Source organism: Triticum dicoccoides, chromosome 1B, assembly GCF_002162155.2.
Source record: "Triticum dicoccoides isolate Atlit2015 ecotype Zavitan chromosome 1B, WEW_v2.0, whole genome shotgun sequence".
Taxonomy (NCBI): domain Eukaryota; kingdom Viridiplantae; phylum Streptophyta; class Magnoliopsida; order Poales; family Poaceae; genus Triticum; species Triticum dicoccoides.
The window spans coordinates 596416296-596433592 of NC_041381.1; the positions used below are offsets into that span (position 1 = coordinate 596416296).

The window sequence follows — 17297 nt, forward strand, 5'->3', positions numbered from 1 at the left end:
GGGGGGCAACCGCCCCAACCTTGGATCAATTTCTAAAGGATTTTTTTAGGAGGGCGTAGATTATATATTTTTAGCATCTGGCCCCTTCAAACACTGATATATTTGTGTGTTTGCGCCTAGTGATTTTTGGCTAGCTCCGTCATTGGTGCCGGGGATTGATATGTTCAGTGTGCAATTCAACTGAAATTTCTGTGCTATTTGCTACGGAATTAGGATGATTTGAGTAGAGTAATTTATACAACGTGTGTTGTGCTTCAGGACTATGCTGAACATGCCGACCATTTCAGTTGCAAATGTTTTCTTATCAATCTCTACTACTTAAAAAGAACGTAAAATTCTCATTTCACCTGTCTTCCCATCACCTCTTCGTCCAACATTTCATGTATATGATAATCAATCATTTTAATTTACTTACGTTCCGAATCAATTCCGCTTTAATTTACTTAACAAAGTTCTAATCAAAATATCAAAGTTCTAGTCAAAACATAAGGCAATCACGGGCAGAATTTGCTGAACATTTATTTACACAAATCGCATTATTATTGACAGGTAAATCTCAAGCTAACGTACTAAAATATTTATATCCGTTGCAACGCACTGGCATTGTTCATAATTCTAATCAACAACAAAAAAAAGTTGCACATTCGGTTCGTTTTTCTGCTGGGACTATGATCCGCCCATCTACCTTCGCACGCATCTTCAGGCAAACCGCGTGACGTAGTAAACCCTACTCTCTCTTCCCGGTCCCACCCGCCAGCCGCACTACGGCACAAGCTGCTGCTTCTTCTTCTTCGTTCCCGTCCCCTGCGCTCGCGGCGGCGGCGGCGGCTTTCCACGGTAAATCTCGGGGCAGGATCCGTTGAATAATTTTGGACAAGTCTTGGAGTATGTTGTAGCCTTGTAGATCCGAACCAGGGATCCTTGTTTAGGGAGCCTTAGTCCACGCCGCCCGACCTCGCCGTCGTCGCCTGGAACCGAAATTTCTTTGTGGGGATGGGGTCGATTCCATCCAGCTTTTTCTTCGTGGAATCTGGCAAGTTTCATTGTTGTTTCGGTGGGCAATCTCCCTGAGAGCAGATTGATCGGTGGGCAATCGCCATTAGGATACAGTTCAGCTACTGGGTCCATCAGGGAGTAGACACAACTGCTTATTTACCATTGAGTCTACTCAAGGCGTAGTATATCATATAAACATTCAGTGCATTTCTACTGGTTATTCAACCTATTTGTGACCGCTGAATGACCAATCTAAGACTCTAACTATATGTATTTAAGGATCAAGGTAGTACAATATAATGTACTGGATAGCAGTTGAGTTATCATGCCCAGCCCAGGTCAGCAATGATCTCTAAACAAGGCGATATGTGCATAGAAAAATCCAAAACTGTAGTACATGTATCAGGTAACAGGTGATATGTGCAAGCCCATATGACCAATCGATCCCTTTTTTGGAGAATTTCTTATTTAACTTGTATTCTCCGGAGGTGTCTCAATCTTAACATTGTATGGCATTTCTCTTGCTTTAGTATTCTTTTGCTAGATGTACGAGATTTCTCTTGCTTTGCTATCCTCCTTTTGCTCCTTGTGTCTGCCTTTGACATTGCAGATGCTTGAACTTTACTCTAATGTTCTGTTTGCCTGCCGCATTTTCAGTTTTCTTTGCCGTGGAAGTTCATACCCACTAGATGGGGAAGGCAAAGCGTGCTTCCATATTTATCAGGCTCGTTTCAGCAGCTGGGACTGGTTTTTTCTATGTGAAGCGCAAGAATCCTCGGCGGATTACAGAGAAGCTTGAGTTCAGGAAGTATGATCCTCGTGTAAACAAGCATGTTCTATTTACGGAAGCCAAGATGAAGTGAGACAGTGCAGCCTTTTTTTTTCTTGACATAAGACCTCCACTGTTCATTTTCGTTGAAGACAATGCTACCTTTATTAGTTTGTTCCAGATTCGAGAGTTTCATGTGGGCACCAAATCAGCATGGATCTTGCTCTGCCTGCCTGTTTATTTGTATTCTAAGTTTGTAACTGAAATGAGCTGCAAGCCTGCAAAAGTACTGCCCATCTAGTGTTGTGATGATTATCATGTGGATGCTTGGTTCTGAAACTTAAAGCAGCCACAGATGAAGGGTAGAGGGTGTGAACCACCAAGATAAATGTAAGTTTTTTCTTTCCTTTTATGTTCTTTTCCTTTCCTGTTTAATACCTGAAATATGTATGCTGTCTCCGCAACCGAGTATCAGATAGCTGAGAGGCATGATTTGCTATTACTGTTTATGTTTCATGATTCAAGTATGAACTCTGAACAATGTTCTTTTGTGTGGATGACATCATATATCAACAAACAAACAATACATCATACATCTTGTGAAAAAAAGCAGGCTGTCGATCCTTGACCATCTTCAGAATTAGCATTGGCAAGTAGCTAACTGTCTAATTATAAAAGGTCAGGTACTAACTTTCTGTGTCCTCAGACGCATGAAACTGCTCGGCCGCTGTGAAGCTACTACTTGCTTCACCCCAGCTCTGCAAGCACATCCTGGAGCTAGGATCATAGTCCCACAGTCCGGACGCTGTCTGTCGCCAGAGTTTCTTCTTCCTCCCGTTTACCCAGTTATTGTGGATGATGAAGCACCCAAGGTTCCTGCAAGCCAAGCGCAGATCGTGCCTCTCCCAAAGTCCCTTGTAAGCTCCATTGGGAAACTTGTCCCGGTCCAGGAACACGACAGTGAGGTTCGTGCTAGGCTCTAAGCATCTGTCATCGCCGAGGCGGTTCACACCCCCCTTCCCACACAAGACGTCATAGAAGCTTGGCTGCTCTGATGAGTTTGATTTGGCCGCGTGCTTCACTACCATATCCATTGTGGTGATGGTGGCGCTGTCTGATCGGGCGTAGTAGAAACCCGAATTTAGGCGGCGTGGCATGTTTATTGGCCCTGTCAACAACGAACAATGAGAATTCTCAAACACACTGTTCTTTTTAGGTATTTTGTTTCTTGAATGGAAATTGGCACAATGCTGTAAGGTGTAAAATGTGCAAAAAATTCTAACACACGATTTAGATAAGAACACTGTTATCCACCACCAGAAGAAACATTAGCAAAAACAAATTTGTAACCACAATCACTAGGAGGTAAAAGGTCACCTGTCTCATTGAATTCATCTGATTGTGCTGCAAATGTTGCTGGTCCAAGAGAATACAGGAACTTCACTGGATTTCGAAACCAATAGACATCAACATCACTCAGCAGCACATTGTACCCCAGCCTTATAATCTCCAGAACAATGCGCGATTTAACCTTCGTCACTCGCTTAAAACACTGGGTTCCAAAGTGGCAGTCATCAAAACTGACGTTCTTTGGCGACGTTGGATCTCTGAAAACTGGCAAACCCTAGAATTAGGGATTGAGAAATTTGAGCATAATTGGGAGTTTTGAAAAGGAAAATATAACTACAGAAAACAAGAAAAAACTAAATGATAGAATGAAATCAAGTTCATCATTACCTGCAAGACGGCGAATTCGTATGTCTCTTGATCTAGAGCACAGACTACAAAATTGGTGACTCTGAGATGGCGCAAGCGGCACACCCAGCTCATGAGCATGTCCCTGTAACTTGCCCCAGCTACACCAAGAACAACAGACCGATTCTCATCTGTTACAAACTGAAGGAGCATTTCTAGAGAATATGGAGCATCAGCTGCCTCCGGGTTTTCTGAAGAATAGCTTGGCAGATGGTCAGACAAGCAGCTGTTCTCTTTGTTCCATGGCTTACCAAACCCTTCATGGGTATTCTGTTCTCTACCTATGACAAAATTTGAGAAGCTAGGCTCCTCAACTTTGCTCAACATGTAATCTTCCGAATGCTTTACCACTTCATACAGCATGGAAAAAGAATGATGATGTCCTCCTGGCGGACGATGGCAATACGACCCATAAACCGAAGCGAGATGGCGATTGACACCGCTCTCCCATGATCCATCAGGTAATCTACCGCTGCTACTCAAACCAGCGCCGCGCTTTGCGGTGAAATCTTCGGGGTATAGCCCAAGAACTAGACTGCTTGCATCGAAGACGAGTCTCGTTTCAGATGACAGAACCTCATGGGCCAGCCACCAGCTGTGCGCCCCTCTTCCATACAGAAAGGAAGGCACAACTCCTGCTAGCAATGGACGGCCCGGATTGTTCCACGCGAGAACGAGCCCCCTGTCGCTGCCATCTGCTGCCCATTTGCCAGCCTGAATCTCCTCTAGCTAATGTAATTGATCAAATGAATATTTCGTTATCATTTAGTAGAACAACTTGGAGTTTTCTACGAATCTAAGATTGCCGTTGATAGAAGGATGGACGAAAAAGTACCATCGCACTGTGGGCGAGATTGTAGGGGAAGCTGGAAACGTTGCGTGACATTGAAACGAGGAGCCAATCACGGTCAATTCTGCTGAGATCTGTCAGTAATGTGACGGCTTCGGGGAGCAGAACGACTTCGGCGTCGACGAGGACGCAGATGTCGGAGTCGGCGGCGGCTTGCGCCCTTGCGATCATGGAGTGGAAGAATGGCGTCCCCGTGAACCTGAAACCAGGAGAGTAGGTGCAGCTCAGTTCGAGCAGCTTACAATACATTGCGGACTGAACAAACTGCGCGAGTTAAATTTGCGAGGGCGCCCGTACGAGGAATCGACGGCGGCCTCGACGGTGACCCGGCGTCCGAGCCGCCCGGCGAGCGCGAGCGTCGACGGGTGGGAGCCGAGGAGCACGACGGTGACGTCCCACGGGAGCGCCAGCCACGACCGCACCGCCAGCTCCTGCCGCGCGGGCGAGCCGTCGGGCTGGCGGAGCGGCGCCGAGAAGATCGTGACCCTCGGAGCGGCGGTCCGGAGGTCGCCTTCCTCGCGATGGTGGTGGCCGGCGCGTGCTGTGGTGGAGGAGGCGGCACGGTGGAGCAGTGCGGCGGCGAGGACGACGAAGGCGAGGAGGAGGAAGAAGAGGCATCCTGCTCGGCGGGGCGAGGTAGTAAGGCCGTCGACGCCGCGGCGCGACGATGCTCCCCGGCGGCGCGGAAGAGGAGGACGGCGGTGGCCGTGCGAAGGGAGAAACATCTGGGCGCGCGCGGGCGAGTGGGGGAGCGGGAGAAGTCAGGCATTGGCAGCTTGGGTGGGGTCTACCAGTCATTGGGGGGCGGGGAGTGAGACTGGCTTCACCGGGAAGCAAAGGTCCCGCGAAAACTGCAAGCGAGGGTGGTGCTGTAGAAATAGAGTACGATTATTGACTAGCAGGTGGGGCAGGCCAGTCTCTTGGTGGGTTCACCTGTCAGTGAGCTTAGTGTTTCTCCTATTATTATTCAAAGAAGTCCTTGATCGAACAAACTGCAACCAGAAAACGAACTGAAATATAGTAAAAAGTTCTTCATTCTCATTGATCCTTCTAAAAACATAGTCCCTCCGTAACGAAATGTAAAACCTTTTAGATCACTAAGGTCCCTCCCAATGCTCCACCTTGTACAGGTGCTAAGCCTACCAACTAAGCAAAAAATCTGATGTGACATGCTAGTTAAGAAGAGAGAGAGTATTATTGTGACCCCATGAAGAAACGGTGCTAAGCACGTGTACCTAGGTGGAAGCACAATTCTGAGTCTGCAGCTAATTAAATGCATGAAGCTTAGCACCTTTGCATTGGGGACTTGAGTTGCTAAGGCATTTAATATACTTAGCACCATATCTAAGCACCTTTGCATTGGGAGGGGTCTAAGAGCATCTATAGTTGAACTCCTCAAATTGGCCGAACGGGCGCGGGAACCACTAACCAGACAGGAGAGAAAAGCAAAAAGTTGACCCAACCAGATCCCTCAAAGTCTCCTTGAATGTCCGGGCTGTCCGGCGGTCCTCATATTCATCTCATATCATTACATGCATGTGACTGGACATATATAAAAAGTGAGGGACATGACTGCGTGAACGGGAAAATAGGAAGTCAAAGCCGACACGCCCGGACGCGTCCGCGTGCGTTTAAGGGGCCAAATTTGTCCAGCCGGCTATAAATGCCCTAACAGCAGCATCTACACCCGGACTCCTCAAATTGACCGGACAGGCGCGGGACCACTGACCAGAAAGGAGAGAGAAGCAAAAAAGTTGACCCAACCGGATCCCTCACAGTCTTCTTAAATGACTAGGTTGTCCGACAGCCCTCGTATTCATCTCATATATGGGATGAGTATGAGGAGTACACGGACGTGTCCGGTCAGTGGTCCCGCCTCCGCCACATAGGATTGGCCCCCCATAGAGCCTTTTCTTTCTTTATTATTTCTTTTCTTCCTCTCTCTCTTCTTCACCAATCACATGCATGTGATCGGACATATAAGGAAAAGGTGAGGGACATTGCTGCATGAACGAAAAAATATAGAGTCAAAGCGGACATGCCCCGAAGCTGGCCGGGTGCGTCCAAGGGCATTTAAGGGGCCAAATTTATTCAGTCCAGGTGTAGATGCTCTTAGGGCATCTACAACCGGACTCCCCAAATTGACCGGGCAAGCGCGGGGACCACTAAGCGGACAGGAGAGAGAAGCGAAAAAGTTGACCCAACCGGATCTCTTAATGCCTCCTTATATGCCCGGGCTGTCCGGCATCCATCATATTCATCTCATATATGGGATGAGTATAGGAGTGCTCGGGCGTATCCAGACAGTGGTCCTGCGTCTGCCACGTAGGATTGGGCCCCTTAAACCATTTTTATTATTATTTCTTTTATTTCTCTCTCTCTCTCTTTCACCAATCACATGCATGTGACTGGACATATAAGGAAAAAACAAGGGACGTAGCTATGTGAATGGAAAAATAGGGAGTCAAAGCGGACACGTCTGGACGCTGACCGAGCGCGTCCGTGGGTGTTTTAAGGGGCCAAATTTGTTCAGTCCGGCTGTAGATGCCCTAAGAGCATCTACAACCGGACTCCTCAAACTGGCCGTACGGGCGTGGGGACCACTAACCAGACATGAGAGAGAAGCAAAAAGTTGACCCAACCGAATCCTTAAAGCCTCCTTGAATGTTCGGGCTATCCGGCAGCCCTCATATTCATCTCATATATGGGATGAGTATGAGGAGTGCCCGACGTGTCCGGTCAGTGGCCCTGTGTCTGAAGGAAATATGCCCTAGAGGCAATAATAAAGTTATTATTTATTTCCTTATTTCATGATAAATGTTTATTATTCATGCTAGAATTGTATTAACTGGAAACTTGATACATGTGTGAATACATAGACAAACAGAGTGTCACTAGTATGCCTCTAGTTGACTAGCTCGTTGAATCAAAGATGGTTAAGTTTCCTAGCCATAGACATGAGTTATCATTTGATTAACGGGATTACATCATTAGAGAATGATGTGATTGACTTGACCCATTCCGTTAGCTTAGCACTTAATCGTTTAGTTTACTGCTATTGCTTTCTTCATGACTTATACATGTTCCTATGACTATGAGATTATGCAACACCCGTTTACCGATGGACACTTTGTGTGCTACCAAACGTCACAATGTAACTGGATGATTATAAAGGTACTCTACAGGTGTCTCCGAAGGTACTTGTTGAGTTGGCGTATTTCGAGATTAGGATTTGTCACTCCGATTGTCGGAGAGGTATCTCTGGGCCCTCTCGGTAATGCACATCACTATAAGCCTTGCAAGCAATGTGACTAATGAGTTAGTTACGGGATGATGCATTACATAACGAGTAAAGAGACTTGCCGGTAACGAGATTGAACTAGGTATTGAGATACCGACGATCGAATCTCGGGCAAGTAACATACCGATGACAAAGGGAACAACGTATGTTGTTATGCGGTTTGACTGATAAAGATCTTCGTAGAATATGTGGGAGCCAATATGAGCATCCAGGTTCCGCTACTGGTTATTGACTGGAGATGTGTCTCGGTCACGTCTACATAGTTCTCGAACCCGTAGGGTCCGCACGCTTAACATTCGGTGACGATTTATATTATGAGTTATGTGTTTTGATGTACCGAAGGTAGTTCGGAGTCCCAGATGAGATCGGGGACATGACGAGGAGTCTCGAAGTGGTAGAGATGTAAAGATCGATATATTGGACGGCTATATTCGGACATCGGAAAGGTTCCAAGTGATTCGGGTATTTTTCGGAGTACCGGAGAGTTACGGAATTCGCCGGGGAGTAGATGGGCCTTATTGGGCTTTAGGGGAAAGAGAGAGGAGAGGCTGCCCCCCCCCCCAGGCCTAGTCTGAATTGGACTAGGGGGAGGGGCGGCGCCCCCTCCTTGCTTCTCTTCTCTTTTCCCTTTCCTTCTCTCCTACTCTTACTACATGGAGGGTCGGCCTCTCCCCCTCCTCCACTCCTTTATATACGTGGCCAGGGGGCACCCCATAGACACACAAGTTAATCTGTTGATCTCTCCTAGCCGTGTGCGGTGCCCCCTCCACCATATTCCACCTCGATAATATCGTAGCGGTGCTTAGGCGAAGCCCTGCGTCGGTAGCATCATCAACACTGTCATCACGCCGTCGTGCTGACGGAACTCTCCCTCAAAGCTCTACTAGATCGGAGTTCGTGGGACGTCATCGAGCTGAACGTGTGTTGAACTCGGAGGTGCCGTGCGTTCAGTACTTGGATCGGTCGGATCGTGAAGACGCATGACTACATCAACCGCGTTGTGCTAATGCTTCCGCTTACGATCTAAGAGGGTACATGGACACCACTCTCCACTCTCGTTGTTATGCATCACCATGATCTTGCGTGTGCGTAGGAAATTTTTTGTAATTACTACGTTCCCCAATAGTGGCATCAGAGCCAGGTTTATGCGTAGATGTTATATGCATGAGAAGAACACAAGTGAGTTGTGGGCGATACAAGTCATACTGCTTACCAGCATGTCATACTTTGGTATGGCGGTATTGTTGGATGAAGCGGCCCGGACCGACTTTACGCGTATGCCTACGCAAGACTGGTTCTACTGACGTGCTTTGCACATAGGTGGCTGGCGGGTGTTAGTTTCTCCAACTTTAGTTGAATCGAGTGTGGCTACACCCGGTCCTTGAGAAGGTTAAAACAACACTAACTTGACGAAATATCGTTGTGGTTTTGATGCGTAGGTAAGAACGGTTCTTGCTCAGCCCGTAGCAGCCACGTAAAACTTGCAACAAGAAAGTAGAGGACGTCCAACTTGTTTTTGCAGGGCATGTTGTGATGTGATATGGTCAAGACATGATGCTAAATTTTATTGTATGAGATGACCAGGTTTTATAACAGAGTTATCGGTAACTGGCAGGAGCCATATGGTTGTCGCTTTATTGTATGCAATGCAATCGCCCTGTAATTGCTTTACTTTATCACTAAGCGGTAGTGATAGTTGTCGGTGTCAAAACCGGCGGATCTCGGGTAGGGGGTCCCGAACTGTGCGTCTAAGGCTAATGGTAACAGGAGACTAGGGACACGATGTTTACCCAGGTTCGGGCCCTCTCGATGGAGGTAATACCCTACTTCCTGCTTGATTGATCTTGATGATATGAGTATTACAAGAGTTGATCTACCACGAGATCACAGAGGCTAAACCCTAGAAGCTAGCCTATGGTATGATTGTTGTCATTGTGTCCTACGGACTAAACCCTCCGATTTATATAGACACCGGAGGGGGCTAGGGTTACACAGAGTCGGTTTAGAGAGAAGGAGATCCACATCCGAATCGCCAAGCTTGCCTTCCACGCCAAGGAGAGTCCCATCCGGACACGGGACGAAGTCTTCAATCTTGTATCTTCATAGTCCAACAGTCTGGCCAAAGTATATAGTCCGGCTGTCCGGATACCCCCTTATCCAGGACTCCCTCAGTAGCCCCTGAACCAGGCTTCAATGACGATGAGTCCGGCGCGTAGATTGTCTTCGACATTGCAAGGCGGGTTCCATCTCCGAATACTTCAAGATAAATTCCGAACACAAGGACCGTGTCTGGCTCTGCAAGATAAATTCCATATACCGCCGTAGAGAGAATAATAATCCACGAACCCAATCTGCTGACAACTCTTCGTAGTGTGGCATCACACCACGGGTCGGCAATTATTCAAACCGTTCTTTACAACCTGCTTCCGCACACAGCGCGAGGTGGTTTCTTTGGCACGTCTTGTCAAAGCGGAGATCGTGTCCCCTTATCGCAAGATCTCCATCAATACAGGTATGGGTAACCCAACCAGCGCCATCAATCGAGGTGCCTGGAAAAATAAGAGATTTCAAGAGGTAAGTGGGGAGGCGCACATCCTGCATCGCCTTTATAAAGGGACAAAGATCTCCCGTTTTCACCTACACCTTCTTCCTCCTTTGCTCATCCATTCTCGCACCCTTGAGCTCCAGCGCCCAAGTTCTCACCTTCTCCATAGGACTGCAACATGTCCAGAGCAGGATGCAAGTGGATGGCCTCCTCCGTCACAGAAGAGAACATCACCAAGCTTCGGGAGGCTGGATACCTGGCCGAGAGCATCGCGCACAGGCTTCCGGCAGAGGGACAGATTACCCCCACCCCGAAGTCTCAGGAGAGAGTAGTATTTCTCCCTCATTTCGTCCGTGGACTAGGATTTCCACTCCACCTATTTGTCCGCGGGCTCATGTACTACTACGGGCTAGATTTTCATGATCTGGCCACGAATTTCGTCCTTAACATCTCGGTGTTCATCGTCGTGTGCGAGGCCTTCCTCCGCATCAAACCTCACTTTGGCCTGTGGTTGAAAATCTTCTGCGTGAAGCCGAAGATCGTGAGCAGCCAATAGGCGGAGTGCGGAGGTGCCATGGTGGGCAAGATGCCCAACGTCACATGGCTTGACGGCTCCTTCGTGGAGACCATAAAAGGGTGGCAATCAGGGTGGTTCTACATTACTGAGCAGCACGACGCCAACTGGGTGGCAGCCCCCAAATTCAGATCCAGAATCCCCATGCGGCTCACTTCTTGGGAGAAGAAGGGCCTCGCCTGGGGCGAACCCACGAAGCTGACCGGACTCGAGACCTGCATCCGAAGTATGAGGGACAAGAATATCAATCTTGTCAACATGGTCCAGGTCATGCTCATTCGCCAGATTCTCTCGTGTCAGAGACGGGCATTTGATATGTGGGAGTTCGACCCGGCCGAACACCAGATGCTGCTGGAGCTCTTTGACACAACGCACAAAGAAATCTGGAAGGTGCTGTTCAAGACCGGCGAAGTTCCTCCTCCCCTTTCCGAGGACCGTGGGCTCAGCGCAAAGCGCCTTGCCAGTCTGGTAAGTCCTCTGACTATTACAAGATGTTCCTTTAGTACAATCGGGGGAGGATTTTTAAGTCACCATGCTGACCAAACATGATTGGGTGGAGACGGCGGAGCGGATTGACTGTTTGACTCCATTGCCCGAGGACCCCGTAGACGCACTCCTAGCGGAGATGCTGGTTCCGGCGCCTTACAAGGTGCCGGAGAAAAAGGCTGAAAAGAAGGCCACGGGGACCCGGAAGGGTCTTCGGCGCGAGGCCGCATCCGACGCCTCGCCAGAAGAGGACAAGGCGCACTCCTCCCATGAAGGGGAGGAGAGGAAGAGGAAGGCTGCCTCAACTGAGGGGCCCGAAGGGTCCAAGAAGGCGGCCGCGGGGACCAGAAAAGGTCTCCGGCGCAAGGCCGTGATAGAATCATCATCCAAAGATGACGAGGAAGATTCCCCCTCCCCCCTCCCCCCGAAGACGGGGGGAAACATGAAGAAATTCCCCCTCCCCGTACTAGGGAGGAGAAGAAAAGGAAGGCCGCCCTGTCGGGGGAGGCCGGGACGCCGAAGAAGGGAAATGCGTCCCTTCCAGATCACTCCACTACCGCCGCTTACAGCGATGAGGAGTGGCTGCCCAGGGGCAAACCCCGAGCGAGGTCGTAAGTATCCGCATTCCATAATACTTTTTTGTGTGACTTTGACCTCGTGGTTTGTAGTGACGCCGAACACGTATATGCAGTCCGGACGGGTCCAATCTCGGGGTGTCCTCTTCGAAGGAGTCTCTGGACGAGTCGGAGATGAACTCACTCCCGACGTCCACCTCCCCACGACCTGCGGATGACACCGAGGTGTTATCCCAGAGGATGCCAGAACAGGAGGCGATGGTTCCGGAGACGCCCCAAGGCCACATCCCAGGCGCCGGACACATGGGGGGTAAGACCCCTATGGATTGTGAAGACGGGAGCTAGAGCAAGACGGGCTCCCAGCCGGTTACCGCACCAGAGCCTCCGAAGGCTCCGGATTCCAGAAGGCAGCCCCTCGCGAAGGAGAGCGGGCCGGCCGTGCCGATGACCTCCGCCCAGCCGGAGGCATCAGATAAGTTGTTGGAAGTGCTTCGAGGCACTTCCATCGACGACGAGCACCGTACTCTCATGAGTACGGTGATTGAGAAGGTTTGGTTCGCCAAGAGCGGATTGACCGGAGCCTGCACCAGCTTACTAATAGGCTTTGAGGTAAGTAATGAAAAAGTGTGAGGAAATATCACCCGATAGACAGTAGCCCCTGATACTCTGGTTGGTGTTCGGAAAGAAAAGCCAAACGGAGGGTCAACTCAAAAACCGCAGGAAGCTAATACTACTTGTCTGTATGAACAAACATGCACTACTGCTGACCGCCACTAGCGCACCGCTGAGGTAGCCGGACTCAAGCGCGAACTGGGACAGGCTGAAGAAGAGCTCGGCCTCGTGAATAAGCAGCTCGAGGGGAACAAAGGTAAGTGAAACCCCGTCCGTATGTCGTATAGAGGAGAAAAGGTTGATGATGCTAACAAGAAGCATCATGGCTTTTGATAGGGACCGCGACCGAAGTGGCGGCCCTGAAGGAAGCATTGTCCGCGGCCAAAGCCAAGGCGGATACGGAGCGCACCGAGCGCGAGAAGCAAGATGCTCGGGTGGGAGAGGTACAGCAAGAGCTCCAGGAGCTCGGCAAGAAGTTCGAGTCCTTGGAGCATGACTTCAAGACGCAAGGTTCTGAGCTTGCGAAGGCCCTCCAGAGCGTGGCAGATGCCAAGACCGAAGCCCAAAAGGCCCTCCAGGAAATCCAGGCGGCCAAGAAGATAGCGGAGGGTAAGACATTGTTTATGCAAAGCAAGCATGTGGAGGAGTCATTTCTTTTACTTACACGAATCCAGAGCTCTCCAGGGGCATTCACAGATCTGCCACGCAGCATTTCGGATGCCGTGGAGTTCTATCGCGCTGAAGAGGGGAGCTCCACGGAGAAGTTGTTCTGGTCCCAATATACTGGGGCCGAACACCCGATGCCTCTAAGTGACCAACTGAAGCAGCTGGTCGAACTCCACAATGCGGCCGAACAGGCCATGAAGGATCTCATAGTCTGGATGTGGCCTGGTGAGCCCCTGCCTGGCAGCTACTTTGGCCTGGTGAAGCGGATGGTGCATGCCTGTCCACGGCTAGAAGTTATCAAGCAGTCCACATGTATTGAAGGTGCCCGACGGGCCTTTGCCCACGCGAAGATGCATTGGGCTACACTGGATGCTGAGAAGCTCGTGAAGGATGGGGCCCCAGAGGGCAAGGAGCATCGCTATGCCGAAAAATATTATGATGGCATTATGAAAGGCGCTCGGCTTGTAGCAAATGAGTGTCCTAAGAACATAATTTTTGAGTGAATGTACTCATGTCGTTCATGTAATATGAGAACGGGTTTGTTTGTGCTATATAACACTTTGTTTGATTTAAAATATTACTTTCTCTACGGCCATTTATCAAGATCTGAAAGTAGGCCAATCGTCGGCTTCCGCCCCCTTGTAACTACTACTGGGGTGTTCGTGGAAAACCCAAACACTCTTTATCCAAAATTTTGGTCCTTTAAGGAGGTGTTTAGCACAGCGAACAAGTCAATCGGACTATTCAGCTTTATAAATCTCACTTGGCCATAGAAGTCTATAATTTTAAATTTCGGCGAAGCCCCTAGTATTCGGAAGACCGAACTGGGACATTATACACGTCTACATCGGGAAAGGCAGCGGAAAAAGGATTTAGTACCTCGCGAACAGCGACCAGCTCTCGCCGCATCATGACGGTCAGTTTTCGGCTTTCTCTACTGAGGTGCTCGTCCGGAAGAACCGGGACACAATCGCAGTAGTTCTCCCTGCGCTACCTTAGCCGATATAACGGAACGTAAGGTACCAAAACAAGGGAGCCGGGCTAACCCAACTATTGACCCAAGACATGATTCAGAGCTGATGCATATAATGCTATAAGTTCGGGGTGCCGCACTATCGAAAGTGTTCGGACTTTTCTTGCCATATTATGGGGCTCGATAAAAAGCCCCTGGCAAACTGAGCGTACCAAAATGTACGGATGCAATATTGAATAAATATTCAACGGAAAATATGAGGATAGTAATAAGAAGTTGACGCTGTGTACTACTTCCAATTTATTTGGACAATACAGCAAGGCGTAGGTGTACAATTAATGCATTAAGCAGAAAGAAATAGGACCATTTGACATGTCCTATCCGAGGGCAGGCTACATGCGGATATGTAAGAACAGGTATAACGATTGTTGAAGAAGACCACCTGAGTATTCCCTTGCGTGCAACGCCTCTTGCCTCCTTGGTGTTCCCTTCTGTAATGAGTCCGGCTATCCGATCTCTCTGAAGGGGCTGCCCGAAAGTGGGGTCCTGAAAAAAGAAACAATGGTATGCGAGCCTCATGGCGGCTGAGCCGCATTCTGGACGCATTGTTGTCTCGCCTCCACCTATGCCCATGGTATTTTGAGCGCGTATTTATGTACATGTGGCACGAACGCCGCCTGAATGGGGCTGGGGTGGAGGCCGGATTGCTAATCGAGCTCCTGGCATGCCTGACGGTCCTGTTGCGGGGTGCTCCGGACTCGCTTGACGGTGTTTGGGGTTGTCGTTACTGAATTGGCTATTTGTCGAAGGAGACTGTAATTCTGCCGCGAGGGCCGCAGTGTGCTCTTCCGTTCGGAGGGAGCGGTCTGTATTTCCATTGACTGTTATGACCCCACGAGGTCCTGGCATTTTGAGCTTGAGATATGCATAGTGTGGTACCGCATTGAATCGAGCAAACGCGGTTCGTCCAAGTAGTGCATGATAGCCTCTACGGAAAGGGACGATGTCGAAGATTAACTCCTCGCTTCGGAAGTTATCCGGAGATCCGAAGACCACTTCCAGTGTTATTGAGCCCGTACAGCGGGCCTCTACTCCTGGAATTACACCTTTGAAGGTGTTTTTTGTGGGTTTGATCCGTGACGGATCAATGCCCATTTTGTGCACTGTGTCCTGATAAAGAAGGTTCAGGCTACTGCCACCGTCCATGAGGACTCGCGTGAGGTGGAATCCGTCGATAATTGGGTCAAGGACCAATGCGGCGGAGCCACCGTGACGGATGCTGGTGGGATGGTCCCTACGATCAAAGCTGATCGGGCAGGATGACCATGGGTTAAATTTTGGGGCGACGGGCTCCATCGCATAGACTTCCCTAAGTGCATGCTTTCGCTCCCGTTTGGGAATGTGACTGGCGTAGATCATGTTCACCATTTTCACCCGGGGAGGAAATTTCTTCTGTCCTCCAGTGTTCGGACGCCGGGGCTCCTCGTCATCATTGCTATGCAACCCCTTGTCCTTGTTCTTCGGCATTTATCTTGCCGGCTTGTTTGAACACCCAGCAATCTCTGTTGGTGTGATTGGCTGGTTTATCGGGGGTGCCGTGAATCTAGCACGAGCGGTCGAGTATGCGGTCCAGACTGGACGATCCCGGATTGTTTCGTTTGAACGGCTTCTTCCGCTGACCGGATTTGGAGTTGCTGAATCCGGCATTGACTGCCGTATCCTCAACATTGTCGCCATTGTTTCGACGCTTGTGTCTGTTGCGTCGTGGCTTTCCGTTACTGTCACGGATATCTGAAGTGCCAGGGTTTCCTGGCACGGTGTTACTGCGAGCCAGCCAACTGTCCTCACCCACGCAAAAGCGGGTCATTAGTGTCGTGAGGGCCGCCATGGTCTTCGGTTTTTCTTGGACGAGGTGTCGGGTAAGCCAGTCGTCACGGATATTATACTTAAAGGCCGCCAGGGCCTCAGTGTCCGGACAGTCGACAATTTGGTTCTTTTTAGTTAGGAACCGAGTCCAGAATTTCCTGGCTGACTCTCCGGGCTGTTGGGTAATGTGACTTAAGTCATAAGCATCCGGTGGTCGCATGTAGGTGCCCTGGAAGTTATCGAGGAATGCGTCCTCAAGATTTTCCCAACTGCCAATGGAGTTTGCTGGCAGGCTATTCAGCCAATGTCTGGCTGGCCCTTTAAGCTTAAGTGGGAGATACTTGATGGCATGTAGGTCATCACCGCGGGCCATGTGAATGTGGAGAAGAAAATCTTTGATCCACACCGCAGGATCTGTTGTGCCATCGTATGACTCGATGTTGACGGGTTTAAACCCTTCGGGGAATTCATGTTCCATCACTTCATCAGTGAAGCAGAGGGGGTGTGCGGCGCCTCTATGCCGGGCTATGTCACGGCGTAGTCCGATTAGGTCTGGTCGGTTATGTCCGGCCCGGCCGGATTTATCAGTATTGTATCCGGCATGACGATCGGTGTCATGAGCTGTGGCGCGCCCCCGTGATCCGTAGATCGATCTTGGTCGTCCTGCGTTGTTTTCCAATATGTCTTGCAGGTCCTGCGTATTGCCCCGGGCTGTAGTGAACCGGCATGGGGGTGCGGGCTGGTATCCGGCCTGATATGTCGTTTTATCCCGGCCACGGGGTGGCCGGTCAGCCTCATCATGTGCTGGAATTTCAGGCTCTTCGGCCTCTTCTTCTAGCGGTTTGTGCTTTGGGTATCCCTGCTCGGGGGCTCGAGTCCGTATTCCTCGGCCTCCAGGACTTTGGTCCATCTGTCTGCGAGCAGATCTTGATCAGCTTGGAGCTGTTGCTGCTTCTTTTTCAGGCTTCTTGCAATGGCTATAAGCCGGCGGTTGAAGCGCTCCTGCTCTATGGGATCCTCTGGTACGCCGAATTCGTCGTCACCGAGGCTCACCTCGTCTTCGGAGGGAGACATATAGTTATCATCCTCCAAGTATCCGTCCGTCGCCTGTTCGTCTGGCTAGCCTGCCCGTGTTCCTGTTCGGCTTGCTCGAAGGTGGGTTGATCAGGATCGTATTCCTCTTCGGCACCATCTGGATTTTCTTCTCCAGTGTTGGTGTTGTTGTGGCGGGTCTTGGAGCAGCACCGATGACGCCCATGCTTTGATTTCTTCCCTGAGGGGTTATCTCCTGTTGCCTCATTGCCATTGGTTTCTTTGGGAGTATCCACC

The 17297-nt window shown here is 49.8% G+C and overlaps 2 protein-coding genes across 2 annotated transcripts; one reads left to right on the forward strand and one right to left on the reverse strand.

The window, feature by feature from the left end:
* The first annotated feature begins 730 nt into the window (after positions 1-730).
* Positions 731-2267, forward strand: LOC119348981 (50S ribosomal protein L33-like). Its single transcript, XM_037616991.1, has 2 exons — positions 731-837; positions 1654-2267. The coding sequence occupies exon 2, from the start codon at positions 1686-1688 to the stop codon at positions 1857-1859; it is 174 nt and encodes a 57-aa protein (XP_037472888.1). The 5' UTR covers positions 731-837; positions 1654-1685; the 3' UTR covers positions 1860-2267.
* Positions 2268-2451: 184 nt separating this feature from the next.
* LOC119350674 (beta-arabinofuranosyltransferase RAY1-like) lies at positions 2452-5139 on the reverse strand. The gene is made up of 6 exons (XM_037618388.1): positions 4933-5139; positions 4668-4825; positions 4356-4569; positions 3503-4249; positions 3143-3389; positions 2452-2933 (listed from the first exon to the last, which is right to left on the reverse strand). Exons 1-6 carry the CDS (start codon positions 5137-5139, stop codon positions 2452-2454), a joined length of 2055 nt encoding a protein of 684 aa, XP_037474285.1.
* Between the last annotated feature and the right edge of the window lie 12158 nt (positions 5140-17297).

What these genes read in the sequence shown, in the direction of transcription:
- LOC119348981 (XM_037616991.1), top strand. Translation starts at nt 1,686, where the DNA reads ATGGGGAAGGCAAAGCGTGCTTCCATATTTATCAGGCTCGTTTCAGCA.
- LOC119350674 (XM_037618388.1), bottom strand. Translation starts at nt 5,139, where the DNA reads ATGCCTGACTTCTCCCGCTCCCCCACTCGCCCGCGCGCGCCCAGATGT. An exon ending in GAGGCCGCCGTCGATTCCTC is followed by an intron (nt 4,570 to 4,667) that starts GTACGGGCGCCC and finishes TCCTGGTTTCAG; the next exon opens with GTTCACGGGGACGCCATTCT. An exon ending in AGATGAATTCAATGAGACAG is followed by an intron (nt 2,934 to 3,142) that starts GTGACCTTTTAC and finishes CGTTGTTGACAG; the next exon opens with GGCCAATAAACATGCCACGC.